General features: G+C 38.2%; 3 protein-coding genes across 4 annotated transcripts; 2 read left to right on the top strand and 1 right to left on the bottom strand.

Moving 5' to 3' along the window:
* The first annotated feature begins 2442 nt into the window (after positions 1–2442).
* LOC135938812 (uncharacterized) lies at positions 2443–6583 on the top strand. The gene is made up of 6 exons (XM_065482750.1): positions 2443–2699; positions 5161–5317; positions 5733–5963; positions 6014–6236; positions 6294–6349; positions 6412–6583. Exons 2-6 carry the CDS (start codon positions 5204–5206, stop codon positions 6433–6435), a joined length of 648 nt encoding a protein of 215 aa, XP_065338822.1. The 5' UTR covers positions 2443–2699; positions 5161–5203; the 3' UTR covers positions 6436–6583.
* LOC135938814 (transmembrane protein 242) lies at positions 6495–7738 on the bottom strand. The gene is made up of 3 exons (XM_065482751.1): positions 7550–7738; positions 6985–7235; positions 6495–6782 (listed from the first exon to the last, which is right to left on the bottom strand). The coding sequence occupies exons 1-3, from the start codon at positions 7629–7631 to the stop codon at positions 6645–6647; spliced, it is 471 nt and encodes a 156-aa protein (XP_065338823.1). The 5' UTR covers positions 7632–7738; the 3' UTR covers positions 6495–6644.
* A 104-nt stretch (positions 7739–7842) lies between these two features.
* On the top strand, positions 7843–13839 carry app (Palmitoyltransferase app). 2 transcript variants are annotated; one of them, XM_065482749.1, is made up of 9 exons: positions 7843–8289; positions 8826–8986; positions 9675–9830; positions 9899–10036; positions 10087–10241; positions 10294–10411; positions 10464–10573; positions 11104–11215; positions 12562–13839. In XM_065482749.1, exons 1-9 carry the CDS (start codon positions 8138–8140, stop codon positions 12870–12872), a joined length of 1413 nt encoding a protein of 470 aa, XP_065338821.1. In that variant the 5' UTR covers positions 7843–8137; the 3' UTR covers positions 12873–13839. The 2 variants fall into 2 exon arrangements, with proteins under 2 accessions (XP_065338821.1, XP_065338820.1); XM_065482748.1 differs by having other exon boundaries at positions 7844–8289; positions 9672–9830.
* Positions 13840–13887: the final 48 nt, after the last annotated feature.

Below are 13887 nucleotides of genomic sequence, written 5' to 3'. Positions count from 1 at the left end.
CGCATAGCACAATGTTCAGTTTTGTCAACACGATGGCCGTAGAAATTGTGTTTCACCAAAATAGCCAGTCATGAGTAATTAGCAAAATGTCATGCACGACGGCAGTCGAATTTTGAGCGCAAAATGCAGCCGTCTGCTTCATAAATCTGGCGTCAAATATTTCTGACTGCTTGCCAAATGAGAGTTCCTCCAGCGACGGCATGCCAGAATTCGAGTGACTCATTCGTTCGGAGGGTGTTTGTTCATTTTCCGCTATTTTAATATACACACATAACACCTATCGCTCAAAACGAATTATCATCGCAACGAAGAATAGGCATTTAACTCTTCCGTTGTGTTTCGAACGTTAGAGCTGGGTTCAATTTTGTTGTCGAACCAAATTAAAAATAGCATCATTGTTCGCTAAGCCAAAGTCGTTTTCGCCGCCAAGGTAAGGGCCACGGCGGATTTTTTCCCCCAGCCTCCAAACCCCTTCGTCAATGTCATGCGAAAGCGTGCTGGGGGAGATCATCTTTTGTTTCAACCTATCTTCCCATTTGAGTTGTTTTAACCATTTTTTAAATACAAAATGTCTACACGATCTTCTTTAGACATAAATATTAGTTAGCATCGATTATATATTTCTTGTTCCTCCGATCCGCGGAAAGCAAATAAAATTTTCAAGAACACTTGCATGACGTACTCTCTTTTTCATGCTAATAGGTCCTTATGCGTTATAATTTATGCAATGCAGGTTGATGTTTGTCCAAAAGAGGTCGATGAACTGACCGTCTGGCCGCTGCTGTGTTGAATTACCAACGCAAATATCGATTCTCCTGTGTGGATAATTTAGCAGCGGCAGCGAGCTCCTCTTTCGCGGACGGCTGTAATAATGATGGTGTGCATACAAATTGCAGCGCTACAGATTTAGTTTGCGTGATATGTCGAGTTCGTTAAGTGCCAGTGAACTGGCTTTTTCTCTCGATTGTAGTGAAAACTGAAAATAACTCAATATATGATGGTGCTCGAAATAGGTGTGTTTTTTTTTTACAATGACGCAAATTAGTATACAAATGTTTTTGTTACGTAGCAATGTCACCGATGACAAAATAACATATACGTCATGTAAATAAATTCCACCAAATATGATCATAATATATGAATAATTTATTGGATATTAAGTGCTTCAAAAAGACTCTTTCATACAGAATGTAATAAATAAAGTAAATTTCTTTCATTGCCCATCAGGATAACAACATTTCTGTCTCTTTTCCCACGTTTACAACGAAGAGCAATATAAATTATTAAAATTATAAGGAAAAAATTCACGCAGAGGCAACCAACACTGAATTTTTGAATGTTTCGCATTAGTCGTGTAAGGTTGTGTCAGAATCTACGCGCTTCTTTTTTTTATTCGACGCGTGCACGCAAATTGATAACGCAACGCACGAGGGCGAATCACGAGCTCTCGTCACGGGGTGCGTTTCTATTGTTCACACATGCAATGCCTCTCTACTGCACCAACCATACGGGGGTGGCATTACCATGCTGCCTATAACACCACTCAAAATGTGCTGAAAGAGGTCACCGGGGTAACTCATAACCTTGATTCCGGGATAACTCTGATCTTATCGCTATATAATTGCTACACTAATATTCTATTAATCATGAAAACTCTGAATTGAGCACAATCTGTCGTCAATGTCAGCTTTAGTATGTGTTGCAATGCAATAAATGCTCTAAATTTTACAATGCAACTATTCTGAAAGTTAAGTAGTTTTGCAGCCTTTTGCCAAAACAGCGCAGTGCGGGTTAAATTAACCCTGAAATTGAATTACATGCGCATTGCTATAAATAAAACTTGCCCAATTTTCAAGATTCGAGTTTCCAAGTTAAATTAAGGAAGAAACAAGGATTCAAAACAATGAATCGAATTTGAAAAATAACTATATTGATCAGCTCAATGATGTGAACTTTGAAAAATGACAATTATTGAGCACCTCAAGTCGAGAGACGCGGCAAAATTTAGACAAAAAATCATTTGGGTATGCATGTTGTGTTGTTCGCCGACATAGTGCGACTGAAATATTGTTTTACTATAAAAAGTTGACTAACTGTTTTGTCTCGGAATTGTGAGCTAACAACACAATTGCTTTACACCGCCCGCAGACGTGTTCTAAGAGTGGCTATTTTAATGATACCTCTGCAGCCCACTGTGCCTGCAAAAAGCCTTGTTCGCGTGACGAAAGTGCAAGATTACCACTTTTTTGCTCGCTGTCGCGACAGCTCTTGATTCTGAGTAATGACGCAACTTCTTGACCGCGCTGGTCATTGGCTGCAACCTTTGCCCTCTCCTATTTGCCGAAAGCAACAAAAGCACCACCGTGAACGACCAAGGGCAATTTCCAGAAGCAATTGTGGTGGGAAAGCATGCGCGTTCAGCTAATGGTCAGTTCGTCTTGCTTTTCTTTCTTATGTTTGCGTATAGCGTAATGAGCAGCAGGGGCGTGCGAACCAGTGGTCGATAAGAGAGGGTGCACCAACCCCTTGGTGGACAGCACGCACCACCCTCAGTCAGTCTGCATCAGGGCTAGCGGCCATAGGCACCTGCTGCTGATCGACGCGCAGTTCACGTCAGTTTGGGGAAAAGCGCGTAGCGTGTGTTTGTTTGCACATATTGGATTTGTTGGACCGGGAGTTTACGTTTCGCCTCACGCCTGGTAAGAAAAAAATGAAATTGCTATTTCTAAAAGAATCCAGCGAGTGAAAGTGATTCGGAAGATCAAAGTATTCAGATTTATTTGACAAGAAATTTTTAGAAATGCTCTGAACAAACTGAATTATCGCTAATTAGTTGGCGGAGTCAAAACGATTACACGCTGAGAAAGAGGGTTCAATATTCTTCATGTATATAATTTCTTTCAAAATAAATAATTGAAAAAAGTTGTTGAGAAAATGTTATTCGTTAAATGGATCTGTAAAAATTGGATTTAAAATAAAAATTTGTATTGATTAAGATGTGTTTGCAATTTACGGGTTCAAAAAAACACAATGAAAATATTGTATTTGCGAACAAAATATTTTACATTATTAGAGAATTGCCAATAATCCAAATCTAAAATCGCGATTTTAAGCTGTAGATAAGAGAACACCGCTTAAGGTTAGGGTCAAAGCCACATGATATTATCACTATTGTATAGCCCTGCGTGACCTTTTTTTTACAGAAAATCCCTTTTTCCAACGTTGATCTCAGATATCACCTAACAACCACCAAAATATAAACTTCTTGATTGGTCAAAAGTAAAAGTAGTGACGAGATTAAATCTCAAAATAATAATGAAAAAACGCAATGATTATTACTATGCGGCCATTCCTGTCTTAGGCTAATTATCACACTGAACATGAAAATCGATCACCACAACCTATTCACAAGCTGCTAAGAATGGAGGAATTCAAAGAGCGATCTTTGTTATATTTGAGCTTTGTGTAAAGCAAGGCTTGTGACGCCTTCTTTATTATTTATTTATATTGGTTCTCAACGGGAGATGCCTTCCGCCAGCTTTCCTGAGTAATTTATCGTGAAAATAAATTCCGCTTGAAATATTCACAACCATGTTCACAATTTGCTATCACGTCAGAGGGCCAAACCAAAATGGTTTCTAATATTTAGTTAAAAATAAATTTTTTCAGCGATTAGACTGATTAAGGGGTAGAGTCCTTGTACGAGTCATGCAGATCAGCAAACAAACAAGCCTTCGCCCTGCGCAGATCCACGTTTGTTTCCCCATATTAAATCAGTTAAAGGACTCTATTGAGGTGTGGTATTATTAACGAAGCAAATTCAACTAACTTAACCTGAAATGAACAATTAACCATCCATACTAACATAATAAATAAATCTTATTTGATATTCTTTCGTTTCTTTCTGTATATTTGTTGCAAATAGTGGGAAATACCCACTTCTCACGTGTCAGGCTTAAAATGCTATCAGCGCGATCTACGGCCATTCCTCTTTGCAAGCGGAAGCAGGAACAATGTAACGGCGAATTCAGATTATGACAGACGCTCTCCCGTTCTATTTTTCGTTTCGCTGCTTAAGTCACGCAACTTACTATTCCTCCTGGATCGTACAGGGGCCATATACGCAGATGATGACGCACACTAACACAGAACTGACCGGAAGATTTATCGGGTGTTTGCTAAACTTGGAGTGTGCCGTCGACTCACCATTGTTGATATCGCAGCTAAAAATACTTTCGGGACGATTTAATTAACCTCACGCTTCATTATTCAATTTTCCATGTGGACTATATGTGGAGGTGGGTTATACTTTGATCCGCGCCTGCATTTTTTAATGTATGCAACCGGTTTCATGCGCGTGTCACACCGGTTGCATAACTTAAGCCGCTACGACGCTAGAACGTCATTTCTTTAATGCTTGAAATCAGGCTGTTGCTTTCTTGCTTTCGACATAAAATTTTGTGTTGCGTTCTAGGAAGATAAAAGTAGGGCATTATTGCTTCCAACTCAAGTTGCTCTACATTAATAGTTAGATAGCAAGATTGTGACAGATTCAAACTATAATATTACAATTTTAAACGTTCACGCGGAATTTTATGGAATAATAACTATGGACCATTTAAGAATTCCTTTTGTTGGAGGTGGACATTTTCTACTCCCTTAATTGGTCAGAATTATAATTTTTAATAAATTGTGTAAGAGACAAATGTGGCGAGAGAAAGGATTATGGTGAGTATTTTCAGTACCAAATTTGCTAATAAGGCTTGGTATTAGCCGACAGTTTAACGCAAATCATTGCTACATATTTAGTTATCTCATTTGACTCCTAGCACGATTCATTTCAATTTTAAATTCCTGATCTAAAGGCAAAGAGAAAAGTTCCACCTCTAACTTTAAATTATTATCAATTTATTTTTTAACATTAATTTATGATTAGGCATAGATTCATTCTTTATTTCTGTGATTGTTAAATCAATAAAAATAATTATCAACTAAATGACACCAAAAATTAGGGTTTGATATAAAAAAACTAAAAATCTCGAGAAATATCAGATACAAATTTCAAGTCAGGAGAAATTGAAGATTAACATGCAACTACGTCAACTACGTGCTCTTGAAGAAACGTATCATTGTGATCTAAACTGATGACTTTGTTTCCAGGTCAGCCAGCATATTCAAATTACCTCTGCCATCTGAAGCAGGAATGGTCCTGCAAGACGACGAACTGGAGCTGGAAACGGCAACTCCAGGCGATTCTGACAGTCCGCTGGCCGACAGCACTGCCCCGTCGCCTACCCCCTCCGCGCAAACCACCGAGGTAAGAGGCCATAGTGCGAGAATCACGCAATCTTTCGTCCAACACGTGATGATAAAAATCTGAGCAACCTCTGACCTCTTTCAAGAGGGAAATCTAAAGAGCACATGAAAGTACACGCCCTTATTTTCTGCTCCACAGAAAGGGGGAAAAGAGGCCGTTCTTTGCAATTATCACTACCGGTTATCTGTAACCTCGATGATAATTTTTTAAGATGAAAATATAGAGTATGTCAAACTTAATTTAGACTTTCTGGTTCCTCATAAAATATTTCAAATCATTTCCTTGCCTACCAATTTGAGATTAACGTCACGAACTTCTAGTTAATTTATACATAGCTCTTTTCAGTATTTTTAGGTTGTATTCTTAATTAAAATTGCAAATATATTCAATTTGTTTAACCGATTTTAATCATCAGGAGGTGAAGGAGATACTGTCTGAAAATGACATCAATGACCCAGTACAAACTGAGGAGGAAACCTTGCCGGGAATGATTCCGAATGATCCACAGGACTCAGCAGAAGCTGCAGCAGATATGGCTGCAATGCCATTAGAAGAACCTGAAGAGCCAGCAGCTGTAAGCGAAGAAGTGGTCCCACAAGAACCCGAGGAGGCTCCAGAAATGGAAAGCATGCCGCAGCCTGAGGAGGTAACAGATCTGCTAATGAACACCATTGGAAATTAATTTTGTCTCTTCAGCCTGAAGAGTTGGACCAACCTGAGGAGCCGGTAGAGGAAACATTGGTCAAGGAAATCATTGGCAAGGCGGAAGGAGTTGTTGAAGAGGTGCAAACTGGAGCCAAGAACACTATCCAAGCAATTGGAGGGAAAATTACGGAATTCATTGGTGGCAATATAAGGAAAGTTAAGTCACTGCTGCATTTGAATGAAAAAATGCCAGAAGAAGAAGGCATGCTGAGTGGTATGTTGTCTTTTACTTTTATGGATTGGAGCAGAAAGTAAAATTATTTCGTTTTAGATCAGGCAAAGGCAATCTCCAGTAGCACGGGGAACATTTTTTCAGCAGTGAAAAAGGTAAAGATTATATAAAATGGGATATTACAGGGTTTAAAATTAACTTTGTTTCTCATTTACAGTCTAAGACTTGCACAATTTTGTAAACAAGTTTTCCCTAGACGAGGAGATTCATTCCAGCGGGAAATTTTATAAACGATCTCTATATGTTTTGTAAATATTTATGTAACATTCAGCTAAACATTTCCATGTTCACTTAATCATCATGGCAAATAAAAAACTATCACAGCACTATTCAAATCTCTATGAATACACTTCATGTCCGTGAGATGCTGATGCTGAGCGCTTAACAGACTTATGATTTCTTGCTTCCTTCTTCACTTACATATTTCAGTAAGTCTGTCAAGTTCTCAAATTCAGTCCTCCCCTGTGGTGGGTCATTTTTTGGTATCCGTGGAAGCATGTGTCCCATTTTCATTCGGAACTCGTGAAGCTAAAATAATTTAAATCGACTCATCAAATTTATCTTAATCTACTATAAATATACATATATAAACATTCAAACATAGAGAGCGGAATAACACACCAGGCATTATTACCTATAATTGTACTCACAATCAACCCCACAGTTAAAGCTTTTTAATGTAAAAATCCCCAAACACAAATAAAGATGGCAAATAATTATTGGTACTTACGTCTTTGACTCCCAGCATCTTCCAAATGCCATAAAATAGGATTCCACAGCCTGTGACAGCGTAGAAAGTTCCCCAGCCAAGCGCCCTCATAGCGAGAGCTGGTCCAGCTTCATGGACAACTCTTTTGCCAACTGTTTGACTGGTAAGACCTTTGTCAAAGAAGTCCGGGTCTCTCTTTTTAGCAGCTGCTAGAGTAGAGCTGAATCCAACTAAAGCCGACATGCCGCAAACGCTCCCAAGGAAAATTCCAGCTACATATAAGCAAAAGAATTAAAATATGAGTGTAATTCGTTTCGACCATTAGGTAGAGAGTATCATTATGAAAAGTTCAGAGGGTTGGGAGCCTATGTTTAGGGGCCCGGGGGTCCTGCGGTGTGTATGATTGCGCTTGACATCTTAAAAGCTTGTGTTTTTATGCAATACATTAAGTTGTAAATTTGTATGACAAAAATAGCAAAATAAATATATTTTGAAGTGGCATCTACATACATACAGTATTGCAGGGTGCAGGGTGAAAAGTTTAATACGTATATTAATAGGTATGTATAATGGATGTAATACGTACCCTTAAGTCTAAAGTTATCATCCTCTTCCTTAACCTTTGACTCCGTAATCTTGTCAGCCCTATTTTCCACATTTAAACTCATTGAGCTCTTTTAATTGAACTCCAGTGGTGGACTTGAGGATTGAATTGATTTGGCTAGGCTAGTCTGGGCTAGTCTAAGCCAGTCCAAAGCACATGCGTTTGTAAACAAAAGTTCAAATTTCGCGGCTTTCACCAATTCAAGGTGTCAATAGAGGAGGCGGGGACTCCGCAGTCCGTAGCACTGCTGATAGTGTCCTTTCTTTTGCAAGGTGGCGCAAGTGAGTGGTGTGGTGAGTGGGTAAAGGCGAGTGAGGCGACGACTCGATTGTTGCATTCCATTCCAGAAGACGAGGAAGAGACGTTCATTTATTTCGTAAACAAAGAGTGAAAATTTGCGAAATGACAGCCTAGATTATCAAGATGGTTATCTGGCGGGCGATAAACTGCACGGAGAGCATGTCGTGGTGCTGTTTCGTGCGCAAGAAATCGGCCCGAACGCCGCTCGAGTGATCGATTGCAGATTCTGTGCTCGTCCGGTCCATGTCTACTGCCTGAGAAAATCTAGCGATGGCCCCAAGGGTCTCTCGGAAATGGGAAGTGTTCCAAGGCCGCAACAAGTTTTGCTGCGACGGCCGAATCATGATGGCCCCTCACACTGGTGTCTTCTACGTCACCCTTGGCCTGATCGTCGGAACCAGCACCCTCTGTTTCGTGTTCGAGTGAGTCAACCTTCTGGTGTCTGGGGCCCACCCAGGGTCACCCTTCCGGTGTTGAAATGGATTTCCTTTTTCGGGCTCAGGAAGTTGTGCGCTCCTATATCATTTTACCGTTTTAGTTCCATTTGGGGTGTAAGGGCATTTTGTTAATATGTAATAGGTGGTCGCGTAAATCTTCAATGTTAAGTCACCTGAGGGTTCCGCCCAACAGTGACACCTGATCTCTGTTTGCGAAAAAATGCCAAAGATCTTGTGTTTATGATACCTCAGACACTAGGTCATTTATGTATTTGACTCTCATTATGACTATCAAAGAATAGATACATATATATACAATTATAATAAATTAAGGCTACTCAAGGTTTAATGGGATTATTTAATAAATAACAATAACAATCATATATTTATTGTTACTTTTTATAATATTCTGGTCATTTATTAAAAACATTATTGGAATGAAGTACTTTTAAGTCTTTTGTGGAAAGTTAACATTATGATACAAAATTAATGAAATAATTAAACTACGTATGACATTCCAGCTGCCCCTTTTTGGCAACGAATTACACACCCGCTATCCCAGCATTTGGTGGACTCCTCTTCATTTTTGTCGTCTCCGCGCTTCTGAGGACCAGTTTCAGCGATCCTGGAATTATTCCACGGGCCACGCGTGATGAGGCTTTAGACATAGAGAGGAGCATTGGTATACGACAAAAATTATTTACTCGAAATTAATAGCAATTTCCTTTTCATAACATTGTGAAATCACTAATAATATTCAACATAAAATATAAGATAAAAAAATTCAATAATATCACTCTAATCTATTTAATTCAGTGTTAAATTCTGGTTTCATGCTTGAACAAAGTCGCAATAAAATTGCTGTCTTTATTGATTCTTGCCAGGAGTTTTATAATATTGAAAGTACGTTATCATTAATTTGATTGAAATGCATAACATGAGAGAGAGAGAGAGAGAGAGAGAGAGAGAGAGAGAGAGAGAGAAGAACATGCAGAATGCTGGAAAACCAATTAAAAAAGTCATCTCAGACCGCAAAACAATAATAATGAATTGTTTGAAAATTTTCTATTCCCTTGTGGTTGTAATAAAAACACTGAAACACCAAACACTAACAGTGAACTAAAGGTGTAAGTATTTGTTGCTTGTAAAAATGATAATTATTGGACAATTTTTAAACCTTACCTGTGCCAAATATTGGCTTTCTATTTATCTTATTTTTCCACAGGTGAGGGTGGCTAAAATTTAGTACATCTCAAACTTCCAAAGCTATTTTTCACTTATATAAATTTTTAACTCTTGATATCACTAGAAAAAGACTTTGCATTAATTTTATCAAATTTTGCATCTAATCTAGTTCAATTTTCCAGAAGTTCCCAACAATGCTAATTCTCCAACTTATCGTCCTCCTCCTCGCACCAAAGAGATACAAATCAAGGGCCAGACTGTGAAATTAAAGTATTGCTTCACCTGCAAAATTTTCCGCCCACCAAGAGCTTCGCATTGTAGCGTTTGTGACAATTGTGTTGGTGAGTTTTTGTTTTCCATATGTATTTTTCAAAACAATTGGTATATACATGAACTCTATTATTTGCAGAGCGATTCGACCACCATTGCCCATGGGTCGGGAACTGTGTGGGCAAAAGAAACTATCGCTACTTTTACCTGTTCATCGTCTCATTGGCATGTCTGTGTGTCTTCATATTTTCTTGCTCTATTACACATTTAGTTTTACGTAAGTATACCAATAATCAATTGAACGAGACTCTAACTCTTTTTTTGCAGTGACAAGGGATAAAAAGCAATTTTTAGATGCAATCAAGGAATCACCAGGAAGTATTATTTCGGCTGTCATTTGTTTCTTTAGTGTGTGGAGTGTGCTTGGCCTGGCTGGATTCCACACTTACCTCACGTCCACAAATCAAACAACTAACGAAGATGTAAGATTTCTCTACTTGTGTGTCCGCAATGCTGATGATGCATAATTTGCAGATAAAAGGCTCATTCAGCAAAAGACGAGGCCAAGAGAGCTTTAACCCTTATAGCCAAGGTAATTATTGCACCAACTGCGTGTTTGTCCTGTGTGGACCAGTTCCTCCAAGCCTGATAGGTAATTGGCTCAGATTTATTTTTGCTATTTGAAAGCTGACAACCTGAATCAGATAGGAGAGGCGAAGTATCACCTGAATACTCTGCAAGTATCGCTCACAATGCAGATGATGTGATCATCGCCAACAGATCATATGGGACTGTGAGAATATCGCAGCCAACGGTAAGTTATTGATTATCTTGCCAAAAGAAAACAAATCCTTTTTAAAAGTACTGCTAAGTTTTACTTTTGTTCCATGTTTTGTCATATAAAGCTAATTCTAAATATATGGAAAAATAAGCTAACTAAAATGCAATAATGTGAAATATGAACATAAAGTCACCCTGATGATTCACAATAGATCTAGTTTTGAATCTCAATCAATAATATGCTGAGTAAACTTGACTTCCCCTCAAGTCAATTATTAAATATATTTGCACTTGCAAATAATTTTGATCCTATTATTATTTATGCTAGCCTTTCTTTCTTTTTAATTATTAAGAGGGTTTGAAAAACTTTAGGTTTTATAGTGTCAAGTAAAAGAATGCTGAAAAAAGTATATAACAATGGTAAGCTGAATATTCATTAATTGTAATATCAAATCGCCCCAAAAATAATTTAAATCACATGTCTGAGATCAGCTATTATAGCTGTATAAATCCGACTACGAATCTAAAATTCTATTACTAAACATAAATACCTTTGTATTTCAGAATGGCATTAGCCAGTCTGCCAGCATGGGAAGTGGTCCGAGTGAAGTAGGTGGCTCTACACACAATTTGGTGCAGCAGAGCATGACATCGCCCTCGATACATTCCATTAATGGTGCGTACCAAGACACCCCATTCTCTTACCAGAACCCCCCAATCGCGCCGTGCAACTCGATTGAAATGCGCCAGAGTCCAGTCTGACCCTGGCCGTGCGTCACGTACTCGGCAGCTATAGGCCCGATTAACGATGACACCTGACTTAGGCAGTGTACATTGGTGGTTTGACGTATTTCGCAATCTCTTTAACTTGCAGCTGTTCTGGTTTTTAATCTCTTAAAATTAAGCTGCTGGCTAATAGCACTAACAATGAATTTTTATTCCAGAGATACTTTTGTAATGAACAGATATTTTACTAAGCAGATGGCTTTTTAAGGTAACTCAAAATGACCAACGTGTCTGTGCTTGGAGACCAAGAATTTTTGTCGGTTTCAACTGAATCATGTACCAGTGTTATCTGTAAAAATCTGGTTGACTAACCACTCTAATGCTGCTGATTTAGCTATCTTAGTGCTACTTTTATGTGGTGTGTTGTGAAAGTGGACACATTAGTCCCTCCTTTGGCTGTGAATTATTAACAACTCTTTGTTGGGGATTGCTTCCAAGAAATTAACATCAATTTTGTAAGATTTCATCCTGCGTTCTCAAAATTGATTATATTTATGGTCCATCATGTTGTTTCTTGCTTTGGTAACAAGAACTCTGGTCTAAAATAGTGTTCATGTGCATCAGGCAAGGAAAGTGTGTCAGTAAATGTCCATTAGGGGAAGTTTTGTGAAGCTATTACTGTCATTATTTAGGATGATTCTTAACAAAAACACAGGAGCATAACTGTTTGCTATGCATTATGACAGTTTGTCATATTTTAATTTCTTTTGTACAGAAGCATAAACACTTCGATGGCGATGTGAAAACTTAAATCTTTCTGAGCAAATAGATATAATTGAGGAGATAATTGTCTGAAATGTTAATTTTCATTCCGCAAAATTAAATCCATTTTTGTGTTAATTTATGTGCCCATTAGGTAAGTGATTTAAAATCTCACCTAATTGAAGGTATGATTTAGTTTTAGCGAGCAAAGCTGCTGTTTATATTTTTTGTTTCATAACTGTTGCTCTTTGCACTTTGGTTGTTACTCTTTTTTTCTTCAGAATTAATGCATGGCAAATAACTGAAAAATTAATACACATCATTGCTTTAAATTCTGAAAATAAGTGACCGTTACCAATAATCAACCAACTGCTTCAGTTAGTTTTTTGGCCCAACAAGGAATTCCGCATGCAATATTTGGACTTTCAGCTTAAAGCTTCTTACAACCAATTTGTCCCACAGCTTTGGGAACATTTTGTGCACTCTGACTCGTCCTTCTAATCACGTTTTGCTACACCGACCTTTGATTTGCAGGTGATGTGACAGCCCTGTCGACAGTAGTAACCTACACTGAGCCGGGAACAGTAGCCGTGGCAACCATCGCGCCTACTCTGATGGCTCCTGTGAACACGCCAACGCCTGTCAGGTACGAGATGTCTGCCGCGTACAGTGTACATGATATGTCGAGTGGCACCCCAGAGACAACTGTTTTGAGTGCGAGCAGGCTGCGCCTCCTGCAGGACACTACCATGATTGAGTCCGCGCTGGACTTGGATTCTTTAGAAGAGGCGTCGTCTATAGGAAACAGCAGTCAAGCTGGCCTTATTAGATTAAGCGCGGTGTGATCTTCCGTGAGAGAAGAGTTGCGGACATGTTGTGACGTTACCACTTTTTTAAAGCACACATTCTAACTTGGTGTTTAGCGCATAAACTATTAGAATAATTGACAGCCTCGGTTTTTGGACCAGAAGAAGAGAATTCGCAATAAAAGTAATGCAAATTAACTTACGTATTACATTTTAGACCACCAATGTGTTACCTTCTTTCAATTCAATTCAGTGAGTGGTTTGTATTTGTGACAATACAAGTAAAGAGACTGACTGAGAGTTGTATTGTCGTTTGAGCTAAACTGACACATTCAACACAACTGATCTTTCATGGGAAATATTCAGTTCATGTACTGATCAAAGTAGACTACTTCCAGCAATGAACAGGAATTTGGAGTTTCGACGGTCCAGAAATTGAGAGATTATTCAATGTTGAATAACAGATACTGTTGCAACTGACTGTGAAATGATTGGTTTACTTCAATCAAATTACAAACTTTTGTTAATTCACCTTGAAGGGATCATAATAAGTCATTTATACTCGCTGTGCAATGCGCTTTGTAAGTATGCTACACGCAGTTGCAAACTTGGGATATATTCCTTCTTCAATTGGCTCATCTATATTAATTTTGCATTTTTCCAGTTTGCCCATGAGTAAGGGCTAGTACAAAATGTTAACAAAGTTTAAAGAACAAAATTTTTATTCTGGTTTTAAGCGGGCTCTCTCATGTATGCTTAAAAGTAGGCTTCAATTATTTGTGTCCTATTTTTAAACTATCTAATTTGTCCATTACCCAGTTTTGTAAATATGAATGCATGTGTGTTCAAGATTGTTACTTTGGATTGATGAATCCTACCAGTATTCATACAGTTTTTCCATCAATTATAGATATGTACACTTCTATTGTTTACTGTTATGTATGTTGTAAATGGTTATTTGTAGCATACCTATTACGGACATAATAAAATTATTTGTTGGTAATAATTCAATTTATTATTGGTTATTATATTATGTATTATTTATATGGGGTGC

Source organism: Cloeon dipterum, chromosome 3 (assembly GCF_949628265.1).
Source record: "Cloeon dipterum chromosome 3, ieCloDipt1.1, whole genome shotgun sequence".
NCBI lineage: Eukaryota > Metazoa > Arthropoda > Insecta > Ephemeroptera > Baetidae > Cloeon > Cloeon dipterum.
The sequence above is the reverse complement of the archived record's forward strand: the minus strand, read 5'-3'. Positions and strand labels throughout refer to the sequence as shown.